Source organism: Lolium rigidum, chromosome 5 (genome assembly GCF_022539505.1).
Source record: "Lolium rigidum isolate FL_2022 chromosome 5, APGP_CSIRO_Lrig_0.1, whole genome shotgun sequence".
Classification (NCBI taxonomy): Eukaryota; Viridiplantae; Streptophyta; class Magnoliopsida; order Poales; family Poaceae; genus Lolium; species Lolium rigidum.
Window position 1 is genome coordinate 208,291,389 of NC_061512.1, and position 16,251 is coordinate 208,307,639.

Here is a 16,251-nt window from a genome sequence, read left to right on the forward strand (position 1 = left end):
CCTGAAGTAATTTCCAGCCATTGTTCAGAACCTTGGGTAAGAAGCCTGTATGTTTTATTCATAGCATAATTTTCAGGATTCTTTTCTAGTTGGACTCCTCTTGACTGTATTGAGTTAAGATTTACTTTTGACAAATCTTGTCGCTTATTAGCAGTGCTCTTCAGATTCATGGTTATATCGCAGCACGGTTTGGTTACGTCATCTGATTGTCATTGAGTGCTGTTGTGCTTACGACTTCCTCCAGACACGAGTGCCCAAAATTATCGTAATTTTTGGTTGCTAGTTGCAGTTAGCTGGTGTCAGATATGAGTATTTGCTAAGCAATGAGTGGTAGTTTATGTGGTGTAGAGTTGACTAAGCTAACGCCGGCATCACGGATCTGGATCATGTATTCGATTTATAGTACCCCTAGTTCCATCGTGATGAACGCAGTATGTACCACATTAGTCACTGACACAACTGTCTCCACAGTTAAGAATTGGATTTGATTAAGAGTCTGTGAAAATAAAAAATAAAAAGGTTATGGAAGTCAAACAAATCGAATAAAATTCATGTATTTACCACGACCCCGGTTGTGCCTCCATAGATAAAAATAAAAAATTTATATCTTCGAGACCATTGAAAAAGGGCAGATCTCGATCGAGGTCAGATCTGACCTCCGGCCGGGCAGGCGCCTAGCTTGCCTCCATCCATCTAGCTATATATAAGATCCTGGCCGATTATTAAGCTTGCCTCCATCCATCTAGCAGTCCATTGCGGAAAGGATAAGCTCTCTCGCTCGAGCGTAATGGGTTCGAGCTCTTGCACCGTGCTGAAGATGGCCGTGTTTGTGCTGGTCCTCTTCGCCGGACAGCTGCTGATAGCGGAGCCGGCGGCGGTGGCCACGAGCGGCGCCAGGTCCACGAGATCCTGGAGCTTGTCCAGCGCTACCAAATGCAATGATCGCTGCATCAAAACCCCGGAAGTGGACCTGTATAAATGTTATACAGCCTGCATGGATGCGAACCGCGAGGAATTCAAGTGAACAAAGACATGCAGCATCAGCAGCTTGACTACGTTCAGCTCGGCCATGCGCATTCTTTCTCGGTACTTCCTCTGTTCCATATTAGTTATGTTATTGTTGATTCAGATGTACGCAACTAATATGAAGCAGAGGGAGTTGTTGCGTACATCTCCGGAGTACTTTCATGTATATTACCGCATCATATCTACCAGTGCTGCATGCAACTGTTTGTTGTTTCCCCCTATCATTACAAGCATCTTCGCTGCTGCCTTCAAGTAAGGGTGTGTTCGGTTTGAGAACCAAATGGAATGGAATGTCATGATCTCATTCTTAAAGAATGGGTTGATTACATCCTTGCGTTCGGTAGGCGTAAAAAGTGGAATGGGTTGATTACATCCTTACGTTCGGTTGGAGATGCAGAATGAGAAATAATCAAGAACAAATATGCATGTAAATCAACCTCCACTGCTGCCTTCCGGCCGCCGCCGTCCAGCCGCTCGCACGCCGCCGTTCAGCCGCTCGCCCGCCGCCGCACTGCTGCCTTCCGGCCGCCGCCGTCCAGCCGCTCGCCCGCCGCCGTCCAGCCGCTCGCCCGCCGCCGCACTGCTGCCTTCCGGCCGCCGCCGTCCGGCCCGCTCGCCCGCCGCCGTTCGGCCGCTCGCCCGCCGCCGCACTGCTGCCTTCCGGCCGCCGCCGTCCAGCCGCTCGCCCGCCGCCGTTCGAGCCGCTCGCCCGCCGCCGCCGCTGCGCCTTCCGGCCGCCGCCGTCCGGCCCGTCGCCCGCCGCCGTTCAGCCGCTCGCCCGCCGCCGTCCAGCCGCTCGCCCGCCGCCGTCCTGAACACGGGGTGGAGGACCTCGACTGCGGAGCTCGGGGCGGCGGACATGGTGGCCGAAGCGGGATGGGGAATCTTGGGAGGCGGGCAAGGTCGTCGGGGCGGGGCGGGGTAGGAGAGAGAAGCAGAACCAGGTAATTCCTTCGATTCGGTGGAATGAGCAAATTCCGAATCTGAGGGGAATATGCCATTCTAGGGAACGAGTGGATTCCGGTTCCAGTTTCTACCGAACACGAGAATTAGGTCCAGGTGCAGGTCCGACCCATCCCATTCCACCCCATGACTCAAACCGAACACACCCTAAGATATCCATCGATCGATCTTACGTTTTGGGTGTGGATGTACATATTCATGATTCAGTTGTCATAAGGGTTTTCTTGGATGTAGTTTACTCGATTACACAAATAATACTTGTTTTCTTACCGTCTTTGGCCAAACTTCAGCACACGACTATTTTCTACACTAGCACGCATGACTGTTTGTTGCTATAGGTTTTTTTTTTGAAGAACATGTTTTGGTCATGGAAAATTTAATTAGTGAAACCCAACTTTTTTACGAGACGAAGCTACCGTTGAGAATTAGAGTTGCTTTCTTATCAGGCCTAGCTACCGCTAAAAATAATAGGTTGTTTCTCTATATATAAAAAAACATGTGTTATTTGTGGTTATGACAGGTGAAAATTGCACTTGCTAGGCGTAAGATGTAGTATGTCTTACCGTCGGCTTGGATGAAGTGTAAAACCTCAATTTTGACAACGCCAAATTGTCCGTTTGGTAGAACAGCTTCCTCTTGAAATGATAACCTGGGATTCAAGTCCTCATTGAACACAAACATAAGAAAGTCAATGAGTAGGTCCGGTCTTCACGGCCTCGCCTGCCTCGCCGCGATCCTCTTCATCAGGTCCCTGATGTACAAGGCGGCGTTACGAGCGGTGGAGCCCAACCTTCAGCGTTCCTACTGGATGGCCACCCGGTCTCCGATATATTCACGCCAATGTCAGTGTGCCCTATGGCTTATAGGACACATACATGACGTCGACTTGCGCATAGAGCATGCTGTCATAGGTGAGGTTGGTGCCATGGTCACAAACGCCTATGTTGGGCTGTTTGGCAATGCCACGATCCTGCGCGTTGCCTCTCCGGCCGTTGATCTCCCCTTTGGCCAACCCCGCCATCCCCCCCTTTGTTTCCGAGCAGCCTAAATGCCACGCGGTCGTCCCCTCCCCACCTACTCACCATGGATCTAGACATCACCTTTATCATCCTCAACATCACATGTAGGGAAAACCTGAATCAAAATCGAAGTGAACTCTATGTCGACAACATGGCGTACGGAGAGAGGAAGTAACCCTAGCAAAAGAGACGGAAGCTTCTGTAGAATTTTGTAGGCACAGATCGCTATCTAAAAGGGCGATGAAACTACATACCTCCTTGTACGTTAACTTCATGCACAACACAAACAATGCATACACAAGAAGATAGGCGCACAACCATGGAGAATTAAGGCCTGGGACAACTAAGCTTCGATCCTGGGCTGTGTCCAAAAGTCCGTGTAATAAAGACAGTGTAGAATGAGGTAAATATGCTGCCAAAAGGAGACCTGAGTGATAAGCGATGATTTTCCTCCTTTGTTATTCTCGTATGCTCGATTAATTACTTAAATCTTTAATTAGGCCAGGCTTGAGAGCGTTCCTTTCCATGTTCTCAAGAATCGGAAGTATATCTAGCACATTAAATATTAATGCTGGCCGCCGCCATCTTTTCTATGATATGGGACCACAACCAGCAAAACCCAAAGAAGGAAATAACATGGGACCACAGCCATCTCCAGCTGTGACGTATGAACACAAGGCAAACTCAAAGGAGGAATGAATTAAATGAGGACACCGTATTTGCGATCTTACATCGCATGGAAAAGATGATAACCGTGAAAATGCCCTTGTAAGACGACACATATTATATTTGGAGCACAATCACGTCCTACATGTCGATCACTGTATGATAAAATTTGTGAAAGTCTCACCATCTAATACAACAAGCACACATATGGTTAATCACAATAATTTTATTTAAAAACGATTTTCTTGTTGAGTTTCCATACATATGTGTCGACGGCTGATAATACTTACCTTAGAAGGTGCCGACGTACATAAATCCCCACCCCCAGGCTCCTATTTAAACACCACCAACCACCCCGAGACTCACTCTCACACAACATGCACAACTCCCCAAGCCCTACAGCTAGGTGACAAACCCTCCCCCTCTCTAAACCTCCCATGGCTACTCCAAGAAAGTTCCCCTCGCCGACACACGAAGAGCTGGAGATACCATGCTCTCCTCGCCCACTATATGCGCCCCAAGGCTCTAAGTGGTATGTGTGCCAAGTCTGCGGCAATACGTTCGATGGCAGGTACGCGCTCATGGGGCACATGAATGCTCACCGTAAAACGCAACCAGTTGTCCGCTGCATCCGCCTCTTCGGTGTCAACATCGTCGTTGTTGAAGCCGGCCCCGAGGGAGTAGCCGAGTAGGTGATATTTGTGCGAGAGTTCCCAAGTAGTTTTATGGTGGTCATCAATCAGCTAGTATCTTTGCTTAGATTGTTTGCCTTTTTTAATCAAGGAGATTATTTACTTTCGACCGAGAACACTTGGGTTAAGATATAGCGTCTAGCCTTGCAGGCTTAATTTCAAGATGAATCCATCAGTTGTATGTATCAGTCCGGTTTGTACTGCAGATTCAAACTATGTACTATTGAGTATTGAGTATGCCGTATCTGATAATGAAACGAGATTGTTGGAGTTACTGTGTTCATACTGTAGCTGCATAAAACAGGGGATCGAATTCAGGATTTGGAAAGAGCACAATGCTTGGCCATTCTTTGTTTCTATCTGACCATGAAAAAATAACTAATAAATAACACAACTTTCACGTCTAAAATAAATGCCCCAGTTTTCACAAAAATAAAAAAATATATATTATATCTACATGTTCCTTCGAAAAGAAAGAGGACATTTCAAGTAGTTTATATCTTGAAAATGCATGCCGCGAGCGTGATAAACATGGCACGGATCGTCTGCAGTTTGATGTACGGTAGTGCAATTCATTTACCGTCTACTTCCATCCAACGGCTGTCTCGAACTCATGTCTTCTTCTTCTCCAGTTTCTTCATGTCTTCGCGCAACAAGCAAGACCATCGCCGTGAAGGCATGAACCGCCATCACTATGAACCGTAGCTCGCGCGCTCTGACAAGGCACAGCCATAAGGTGGCGCGGCGCATGGCACGGCAGAGCACGTCAACGTCCGCGCCAGCCGCTAGGTCGATAACGGGACCTTTTGCTGGACAACAGACAGAGCATGGCGTGCATGGCATCCATGACACTGCTATTTTGTCCCTGACAGGCGTCCTAAGGGCATCTCTAACGGAACACCAACGTAAGTTGGATGTTAAAATCGATCGGCTGTGTCTGTTTGCGTTGACTCGTGGATATCGAATTGGTCATCAGGCCAAGATTATCCGTTTGCGTCGAGACCAGCCCTAGCGGGACGACGTATTTCATCCGGCGAGGCCGGTATATTCTCTATTTTAAAGTAGAGAGAAAAAATATTCTCCATGATAGACACGATTGAGATTCACATTTCTAGATAGAATCGAGGTTTTGAAATTAGTGCATCAGGTTGAAACAAATTAAACATGAAACTGTAAAAAAATATGTCCAAACTAACTTTTAAACTAGGTTTGTAACCCTCCGACGAGTAGTCATTGGTGTCTTCGTTGTCGTTGGTGCACGCATGCTGCGCCTGCGCCTTCGACTTCGCTCGGGCTGAGGTTCATTACAGTATATCGGTACGGTGGGATCTGCGGCGGGCGCGGCGGACCGGCACGGTGGGGCGCGTGGTGGTGGACGTGCACGGCGGCGAACTGGTGGGCAGCGGCACGGCTGACGGGAATACGGGGTCATTGGGGAGATTTTTTTACACATTTTTGGTTTTTTAAATATATTTTGTTTCATAAAATGGTCTGACAAGTGGGACCAATGTCACCTCAGCCCTGACAATGGGGCCAACCATTGAAATTTCGTGTCAATTCGCTTCAAATCAGCTATTAGCGCATTCCGCAAAAAACCTCGCAAAATCTGGTGGTTTTTTGTCATGCAAATATATTGCATACACATGGTGTGTAATTTATCTATTTTTTGTCAAACGAAATAAATCCTCATTTTCTTCCTTGTTTCCAAACTAATCTCCTGATTGCATATTTCCTTCCCAAACAGACTATATCTCTGCTTTCTTCTTTTGTCCTTGGAACCTGAGATGAAATTTCTTTTCCTTCCCTTTTTGGTTCCTTTCCATGGGGATATGTGACAAGGGGTTTTGTTACAGGAGGGGGCAGTATAATAAATGAGATTAACGATCTTTTCCTTCTTACCTTTGTACCAAAACTTATTAATGCAAGATGTGATAGTGGATGATAAAATTATCAGCTATCTAGAATTTTATGTCCCAAGAACAAATTGCTGAAACTATCTACACATTTAACATTTTTTGGGTACATTATGCTTTGCTTCCGTGGTTTATAGGGTTCTGAATTCATGTTCACAACACAATACTTTCTTATGCTATTTGTTAGCTTATGAGGTGACAATAAAATTATATATTATTGCTTGTTCTCTGCAAAATCCAGTATCTTTATATTTTGATGTTGGTTGATCACATAATGCTTGGGGACCTTAGTGCTGCATTGATTCAATAGGTAATCATGCAGTCGAGATATTAAGAATCAAGAGATATATTATAGGCGGCGCGAGCGGCTCTGGAGAAACCCCAACCCTTAAAAAACAGCGCCCCTCGATCTCGCCCGTCTGGCCGCTGCCGCCGCCGGCGCCGGCGGTGGCGGCCGCGCCCGGCCGTCGAAGACGGCGGGTGGGGGGTGGGCGCGCTCCGACGGGTTCCCTTCGCGCGGAGGGAGACGTCATCCGGGCGGCGCGGTGGGTGATGTGCGGCGGCGGGGCGTTTTCCGAGCTCCGTCGTCGCGGCCGGGCTGCGGCGTCAAGGCGAGGGCTGGCGCCATGGCCGGCGGTCTTGGGCGAGGGCCCGGGCTGCGCGTGTCCGCCCCGGGACGGCGGAAGGCGCCTCCTTTCCCCCGCTCCGGGCGAGGCTTGGGTGTGTGTACTCCGTTTCCGGCAGGTGGCCGAGACTCCGGCTGTCCTGCTGCCTCGGCCTCCTGGTGGGTGTCGCGGTCCGGCGATGTCTCGGCCGTGGCCATGGGATGGCGGGCCCAGATCTGGGCCGCTTCGTGGTGATCTTGGCAGGGGCCGGGTCATCTGGTCTCTCTCGGGTTTGCTCCGGCTCGTGAGTGCTTGGGATCTTTGGCTGGTGGGGTGGTGAGGCAATGGTACGGCGACGGCTCGCCGCTGCCGGTATTTTGATCCTCTCCGGCCCGGTCCGACAACCGCGCGGGACGGTGTGTCTTGGAGCTGCTTGTCCGGTTTGGTCTCGTGGAGTTGGGCCTCGCCGGGACGCCGGCGTGCGCGATCGTGTGTCCGCGAAAGCACCGCAAGGCTTCGGCCAATGCCGGCGACGACGACGTTTCCGGACGCCGTTTACCTCCTTGGAGGCGTGGCCATGACACACTCACCCGCCGCTGGTTGCTGTCCCACGGGTTTTATCGGCTGCACATCGACCGGCGATTTCGCCGAGGTCCTCCGCGGAATCCCTCTCGTCGATGCCCTGCGTCAGGCTATGATCGGCTTCTTCTAAACGGTGTGCCTTCGGATAGCGCGGCCTCTCTCGAGCCTAGGGTGGTTGTCGGAGTTTGTGCCGTGGCACGTGGGACACCGGTTCTCCTCATTAGCTGGTGATTGTCCTGATGGCCGGCGCAAAGACTTAGGTCTTCCTTGGTGTGGGTGTTGAAGCAACCGCGAAAGCGTTGCACGTCCCTGTGCCGACAACGGCGACGCTCGAGAGCGCTGCTCCCCTTCCTGGAGGCGTTGTCGTAGAGCTTCCCCCTTGATCTCTGGTGGCTCGTCTCGCTCTCTAGCGCGGTCTCGCTAGTCCCATGGTGGCAGTGGTCTTCTGCTAGCTGCCGTGTGTACCTCTTCAGTCGGGAGCAGTTCCGCGGAGTAGCGTCTCGGCGCTTGAAGTTTCGGCCTGAGACGCCGGTGTTTAGCTAAAGTCTTGGGCGCCTGTGTAGTTTGTGGAGTTCCGAGCCTGGCTCTGCTCCGCCTAGTCTTTTGTTGGGTAGGCTTTAGCTTTCACCACCAATGCTTGTATTTCGAACTGGTATCCCCAGTTTTCTTTTTCTTTTGTTGTGTTGATGTCCTCGTTGTAACCTTGTGTGGCTTTATATATAAAGCTGGGCCGATGGGCCTTCTATTTAAAAAAGATATATTATAGGCATAGTTGAACTATCACTTACATTTCCTGGTCGCGCAGGCCACTGGCTGTGTTACTAGATCAGGCTCCCTTGCTGTATTAGTTTGTATAGTATTTTCCTCTATTTTTCTCCCATATTGCTGAATGTCCTACTGACTGATCTTTGCGTTCTAGGCACAATTGGTGTCAAAACTTAAATTGCAGCAGTACAATTAAATTTCTATATGGGACCTACTATCCCCTCCAAATACTATACCTGTCGAGATTTCGTTTAGGGCTGTCAGTATGTTGTAGGCATAGTTGAATTATCATTATATTTCCTGTCACGCGCCACTGTGGTTTTTTTGCAAGATCATCCTCCCTTGCTATGTTAGCATTCCCATAATCTGCAGGATATTTTGGAATTTGTAGGCATGCACCTGCAATTCCTCATGGCAAGCATTCATCCCTTTGAATTTTATGCTTTTTGTATGCGATTGTCAGTCTGTGGCTGCAACCTTTGCAAATCCAGAGCACTTTGTGTTGTAGGGGATAAACTCTGCATAATCCAAAAGGATTTGCAAATCTGAACCATGTAGTGAGTTGACACACACAATTACGTTAATTGTAGCCAACCCAGGGGCATGCCCAAGAAAACGGCGTTTACCATATCGAGTCAAATAAAGAATAGGGAACATTTGGAAATTTCTTCAAAAAGGATAAATGATTTTAGTTTCTGCTACAAGTACCAACAGTGAACCTAATACTCCTGTATGACAACTTGCTTTCACACTACAGCATATTTTGTTTTTTGCGCAGATTCGGCAATAGAAACTTGTGCTATGACCTTTTTTGTACACTGGGAACCTTCTGATGTTATAAAACAGTCTTCGCTTTTACTCGATGCCTCTAGGAGCATTGTTAGGGAATAACATACTGAAAGCTTTGGATAACGAAGCTGAAACTGTTGAGTGGACTGTTGAATTCGGCAGCAGCTAACACTTTCAGCCCCAAATGCCAGCAGGAGCTATGTAACTGGTGAATTATGTTGTGTCAGCTTAAGGTTGATCCCAAAACTAGATGGCATCTACAGTTCAGTGTTGTAAAAACATATCTTCACAATTGTATCGATTTTATACTGCTGACCTCTGTACCAGAACATATTAATGCTTGATGTGATATTGAGGACATGATTTATTCAGCTATCTGGAATTTTTTTATCCCAAGAACAGATCGCTAAATATATCTGCATATTAAACAATATTAATGAGTATTTGTGCACATCATGCTTTGCTTCCATTGTTGGTAGTTAAAACAGAAAGCTTGTATAATGTATTCTTTCTGACTAGTATTACATTTTTCTCTACCTTTTCTCCACTTAAATTGCGAACTGTTTGCTAAACATTTTAATCTTAGGTTTTTTGTTCGACAAGTAAAAGTGTTACTATATCCTAACCAGTGTGCCAGCTCCTATGTCACAATTACCCCGTCTCTGATGTATTTTGCAACAGTGAGGTATACATTTTGATGTTGTGTTGGCAAACTAAATTATATCCATGAAAAGTGTACATCTTCTTAGATTATCCCCACTCGTTGGCGCTCCCCACGCCCAAATCCGGCGAAATTTTCGTCCGGATTGGAGGAAGATTTGGCGTGGGGAGGAGTAGTTTCCCAGCCGCGTGCCCACGACGATGCGAATTTGAAAAACGGAAACTTGACAAACTACGGCTAAAAACGGGCGAATATAGACTAAATTTAATGATATTTATTATATAACGGGCGGAGTTCATACATAGAGGCCGAATTCGACTATATTTCGAATTCGGCTAGGGGAATTCAAATGCTAATTTTAAAACACGGCGCTCTACATGCCGAAATGGCGGTAGAACACCGTGTAGTCGCCGCCGTCGTCGTCGGAGCCGTCGTCCTCGACCTTCGGCGCGCGCGGCCCGGCTCGTCGCTGCCCCGGCCGGCGTCTCCCCACCCCGGGGATGGCTTGTACCATTCGTCGTCGGAGGACTCGAGGTCGACGAAGGGGACAGCGACGCCGGATGGAGGTGTCGCAGGACGGCGGTAGCGCGCGACGTCGTCGGCGGCGGTTGGAGCGGCGCGGGCGGCGGTTGGAGCGGCGCGGGCGGCGAGTTGGCGTGCGGCGGCCAGGTCCAGCAGCCGCCGCTGCTGCTCCGCCTCATCGCGCTCCCAGTCGCGCCTCGACCACGCCAGGGCGGTGTCCTCGGGGAGGGCGTTGTCGGCGGGCACCAGGTCATTGAGCGACCTGGCGATCGCCTCCGCCACGGCAGCGTCCTCCGCCCGCTTCGCCTCCTCCTCGGCGAGCCTGTTTGCGGCGGCGTTGGTGGCGGCCGCGGCGTCCTCCTTCTTCGCCGCCTTCCTCTTCCGCCCAGGCTGCGAGGGTTGGTCGCGGATGACGAGGGCGCCGCTGCTGCGCCCTCTGGTCGGCGGCGGAGACGCCGGCTCCTTCTTCATGCGCGCCGGCGTCGAAGGCGACGTCGCCTCCTTCTTCACCGGCGCCAAGGATGACCTCGGCGCCGATCCGGAAGACGACGAGCTGGCAGCCATGCGCCGTGGCTGCCAGACGTTTCCCGGCGGCGGCTAGCCGATGCCCTCGATGCGAGGGGCTTCGTGAGCATCGGGTAGTTGCCGCCCTCGATGTGCTCGAGGACGTTCGCCGGCGTCCTATCCGGCGCGCTCCACCAACGTCGACGGCCCGCGGCGTTGTTGCGCGGAGGCGGAGGCGGCGGGCCGTCGTATGAGGCGAGCTCCCGCTCCCACCGGCCGGAGGAAGTAGGAGTTCCACGCCGTGTAGTTGTCGGGGTGGTGGCGCGGCTCGGCGCGCTCCTCGTCCGTCATGGTCATCCGCGCCTCCTCTATGGCGACGTCGAGGGCGTGGCTCGAGGCGGCGGCGGGATTGGTACGCCGCCGGCCGAACCGCCACCCGCCGCACGGGAGGCCTCGTGTCCGGCGGGCGGGGGTACCCGCCCGGTGGAGGAGGTGCCCCTCCCACGCGTGGGAGCGACCGGCGGGGAAGCCGTTGTTGGCTGCGCCGTCGTCGTCATAGAACGCCGTCGGGAGAGTAGAGGAGAGTGGAGGGAGAGTGGAGCACGGGGTACGCCTCGCGGCGAGCGGAGCGGCGTATATAGGCGCGGGCCGGCGCGGGGGATTAATGCCGCGTGGAATGCGACGCGTCCGCGGCGAGCCGACCGGCGGCGGCCTTTCTTGCGCGCGAAAGACGATGCGTGCGCGGAAGACGACGACATTAACTCGCTGCGTGGCCGGCGAATGCAGTCGGCGGCAGGCTTTTACAGCGCGCGGAAGACGATGCGATGAGGACGACGATCGGTTTCTCTCGCCGACAAGTTGGGGCCACCAGACGCGCGGGAAGTATTCTCGGTATTTCCCGCGCTTTCGTTTCGTCCGGACTCCCCGAGCGCTCCCCGGGGGGCCGGGGATGGCGTGGGATCGCCGGATGAATTTAGGCCCAAATCCGGACGAAAACGAGGAACCGGGGGCGCGACTGAGCTGAATTACGCCGTCCGGATGGAAAAAACATCGTTCGGGGGCCTTGTCGGGGAGACGAGTGGAGATGCTCTTACAAACCTTCTGCAACTTCTTGCAGGCCCGGGTTAACCTAGAAATTCAGGCATGCCACTGAGGACTTGAAGAAGCAAATGCCTATGCAAGCTGCCTTTTCTGGTTTGTGATTCAGCACTTTCAGTCGATCCATCTCCACTGTTGGCTGGCTGACAAGCTGGTGGTATGCATGACTGATCAGGCGCACTTGACCTTCGTGAACACGGCCGGCGCTGACAGCAGAGGCAGCTCCAGCGGGCAGGTGGCCGGTGCGGTGGGTACCTGACATCACCGGCAAGCTTCAGCTCCAGTCTGAGCACACTTTCATGCTAACCTTCTGTGCTTATTTAATCTTAATAAGGTAGTTTGTACTAGTACTAGATACAGCTATCTAGAGTTTGTTAAGAAGTACTTGGAATATTTCTTTTGTAAAAATGGATCGATTGTAAAATAGGCTTAGTCATTGTCCTGCGAAGTGGGAACTACAGAAAGACAGAGTCACGTACTCCTAGCTGTATGCCTTAATTGGTTCTGGTCCTGAATGTGTTTTTTCGATAAAGTTCCCGAATGTGTTGATCATGTTCTTAATATATTTCCTTTTAGCTGCAAAAAAAAGCCCGGGTCGATGCAAGATGCAACTTCTTAATCATCTGCGAAATACGGGCGCCTGATGTATTGCCAAATGGTTGGTATCATTTCGATTTATCAACTCTGAAGTCTGAAGGCTCCTTCTGGTAGAATGCAGGAATGGGCTGATTCCCTTTTTAGTACTATTTCATTTCTTGTTTTGACTAGGACATGACTATTGGAGTTTGCACTTTGGGTGAGCCTATATTTTTTCAGTCCATGTTTTCATGCGAAACATTAGCCTGAGCCTGGAGTCGAAAAAGTTTAGCATCGATGACTGGAAAAAGGTTCAGTTCTTTCCTCGTAAGTTCTAGACACTTTCACCCCAGGAGCATCCATTCATCCATGTTGCGTCGATTTGGTTTTATCCGATCCTACCAGTATTGTTTAGGTTGTCATATAGCAGCACGTTTTGGTTACCTTATCTGATTGTGATAGCTCGCTATTGTTCATCGAAACGTAACGTCAGCGCTTACGACTGCGCGCCCAGACACGAGTGTGCCCAAAAATTATCTGAAACTTTTTGTCTAGGATTTCTGTCTAGGTGCAGCTAGCTGGGCTGCTGGGGTCAGATTTCGATTCAGATTTTGTACTGACTTTTCTCCTTGGTTGGCTCCACTCTCTGCTCGATCGTAAATGTTCCTGCTTGCCAATCTTTAATAAGTAGAGCACTCATCTGCTAACTTGATCGTGCACCGGAAAGCAACATCCCAGAGCAACTGATCGAGCCAGTGTTCAAGTGTTGGCGCCATTTATTTTTTCGATAAAGTAGTGTCGGCGCCATGGCCGCCGAGTCCAGCTTTGACGTGATCGTGCTGGGCGCTGGCATCATGGGCAGCTGCGCGGCGCACGCGGCGGCGTCCCGTGGCGCGACCGTCCTGCTCCTCGAGCGCTTCGACCTGCTCCACCACCTCGGCTCCTCCAACGGACTGTCGCGCACCATCCGCGACGCCTACCCCAAGCCGCACTACCCGCCCATGGTCCGCCTCGCGCGCCGCCTCTGGACCGGCGCCGAGGCGGACGCCGGCTACCGCGTGCTCACCCCGTCGGCGCACCTCTCCATCGGCCAGCGGAGCGACGCCTCGCTCCTCGCCGCCGTCAGGAACGGGGGCGGCGCGGAGGTGGACGTGGACGAGAGGTGGCCAGGCGTATTCCGCGTCCCGGACGACGGGTGGGTGACCGCGGTGAGTGAGCTCGGCGGCGGCGTGCTCAACGCCACCAAGGCCGTCGCCATGTTCCAGGCGCTGGCCGTCAGCAAGGGCGCCGTCGTCAGGGACAACACGGAGGTCGTCGGCATCGCCAAGAATACCACCGGTGTCCGAGTGGTAACGAGCAAAGGCGAGGAGTTCCACGGCGCCAAGTGCGTCGTCACGGTCGGCGCGTGGACGAGCAAGCTGGTCAAGTCCGTCGCCGGCCTGGACCTGCCCATCCAGCCGCTGCACATGCTCTCGCTCTACTGGAAGATCAAGCCGGGCCACGAGCAGGAGCTGGCGGCTGAGGCCGGGTTCCCGACCTTCTCGAGCCACGGCGACCCCCACGTGTACAGCACGCCATCCCTGGAGCTCCCGGGCCTCATCAAGATCAACTACGACAGCGGGCCGCCGTGCGACCCGGACAGGCGAGACTGGAGCTCCGGCGTTGACGATGCCGCCGCGCGCGTCGCGCAGTGGATCGAGGAGTTCATGCCGGGACACGTGGAGAGCGCCGGTGGGCCGGTCGTTCGGCAGTCGTGCATGTACTCCATGACGCCGGACAAGGACTTCGTGATCGACTTCCTCGGCGGGGAGTTCGGTGAGGACGTGGTGATCGGGGCCGGGTTCTCCGGTCACGGCTTCAAGATGGGGCCTGCGGTGGGGATCATCCTTGCCGAGATGGCCATCCATGGCGAGGCCAGAACCGCCGCAGAGGCCGGGGTGGAGCTCCAGCATTTCAGAATCAGCCGGTTTGAGGGCAATCCCACGGGGAACAACAACGCCCATTAACTAAATCGTGTCTGCTAATTCAGTGATCCTGCTTAGTGGTAGCAGCACTGACTTGTTTTTTTTTGGAGAAAACCCTCTGTCTGTCCTAAATGATGCAATGATGCATGGCTTATTACAAGCTCTGAATATACCGCAGTCTCTTACCTGTGATTGCAAGGATTGAGAGAATGTTTCAAACATGTTAAGATTTTCTCACATATGAGGAGCTACAAACGATTGACTGCTCCGCCAACCTTTTTTTATTACACTCAAGATTTACAGAGGCATTAAACAATTGGACGGATACAAAGACATTGTTTATGTATGGTCTGTGACTTAACCAAACTCAGTCCGCCACTACCAGTTTGGTCTATGCTATGCAAGCCAAAATAAATAAATAAAGTAGGGTTAGGTATTACTTATATGTAGGTTCAGAATGGTTGCTTGTTTATGAAACACTTGGATAAAATCATGGTGTTCTTATTTTTGATAAGCTCATCTGGGAAAGTTATTACCAGAATTCTTTGCCACCAACTAAGATCATAGACAGTTCCTTTTGATAGAGAAATCGCTTCATGCTTCTATCTGAGTTTAAAGGCCTAGCTATCTGCTTCCTGAAAGATCTCGAAGTCACATTTCCTCATCTAGCATCCTTCGTAATATCTCTCGAGATTTCTTTCAAGCAAGCAAGGGAACATGAATCCTTGATATAGCTCTTTGAGTGAGTTTGAAGCTTTTCAGCAAGAGCAACCCAGGAGATTGACATTTGGACATACCCTTTGGGGAAATTCTGCCTAGCCTGATTCTCCATTTGGGTGTCAGCATAAGCAATTAAGCATAGGTCTTCTTTTGGCTCATGCTTCAAGATGAACTGAATACTAGAGATTGCTCCAACGAAGAACTTCCTTTCTACCTGACTGCACATGTGCTATGTGCAACGACGGGTTCTCGGATACAAGAGAGGATCTTTTTTACACTGCAAGTTTGCTCAAGCACACTGATAATATCTATGCTCCTGTTGGTCTAGCAATACTTCTCAGAGTCGTCTGAGGTGTATCACAGCTCTCGACATCAACCTCAACAAGCCTTCTTTGAGGCTTGCTTCGGTGTCCCCACCTCACCAAAATTTGAAGGGGTAAGTTTTTCTCGGTGCCTTCTTTTTTTAGCCCGCAAAAATCCGTATCAAGCCCTATATATCCTCGTATAGATATATTAGGTAAGTTCCTACCAGCCGATGTGGCCAACGGAGTATTTTACGGACGGACATTTCGGTTTTCAGGGTACACCTTTATCTGCGCGTCTGACTACTGGTATAAACTTAGAAGGGAAGACAAGGAGTTTATTTATTTTCCAAATACGCATGTATGTGCATAACTTTATTTGAAGTAGAGCTTAATTTGATTAATCCTTTTGAAATTCTTATGCTCTCTTCTCCTATTAGATAGATGGCTTTTGTTAAATATTCTTTTGCTTTATCTCCCCCTTATACAACCCTCTTGTACACGTGTAAACAAAAAAAATCTAAACTATAAATACATACAGTAGAATTCTACTATTTTACATAAAAAAGAGGTACTTTAACAAATAATAGACTTGTAGTATACCAAGATTGTAGACTTTAAGTAGTGCATTTAGTCTGTGATTGACCTCATGTAATTTCAAGCCATTGCAGAATCTTGGGTGCGAATCAGTTTTCTTCATTACTTAATTTCAGGATTTTTTTCCCTAGATGGGGTCTTGACAACCGATTAGTGAGTTTTTTTTTTCATAACTGTCACCGCTTCTTATTTTCTGTCTCATTTTGGGAAACTTGGTCGCTAAGATCAACCACTTGAGTAATATGAAATTCATTTGGAGCTTCCCCCGCAACAAACAATTCCAAATG

The 16,251-nt window shown here is 50.5% G+C and overlaps 1 protein-coding gene across 1 annotated transcript; it reads left to right on the forward strand.

Annotated features, from left to right (window-relative positions):
- Positions 1-13,184: 13,184 nt before the first annotated feature.
- LOC124657853 (probable sarcosine oxidase) lies at positions 13,185-14,413 on the forward strand. Its single transcript, XM_047196336.1, has one exon. The coding sequence runs from the start codon at positions 13,188-13,190 to the stop codon at positions 14,385-14,387; it is 1,200 nt and encodes a 399-aa protein (XP_047052292.1). The 5' UTR covers positions 13,185-13,187; the 3' UTR covers positions 14,388-14,413.
- The last annotated feature ends 1,838 nt before the right edge of the window (positions 14,414-16,251 follow it).

Coding starts and splice junctions, on each gene's coding strand:
- LOC124657853 (XM_047196336.1), top strand. CDS start 13,188: ATGGCCGCCGAGTCCAGCTTTGACGTGATCGTGCTGGGCGCTGGCATC.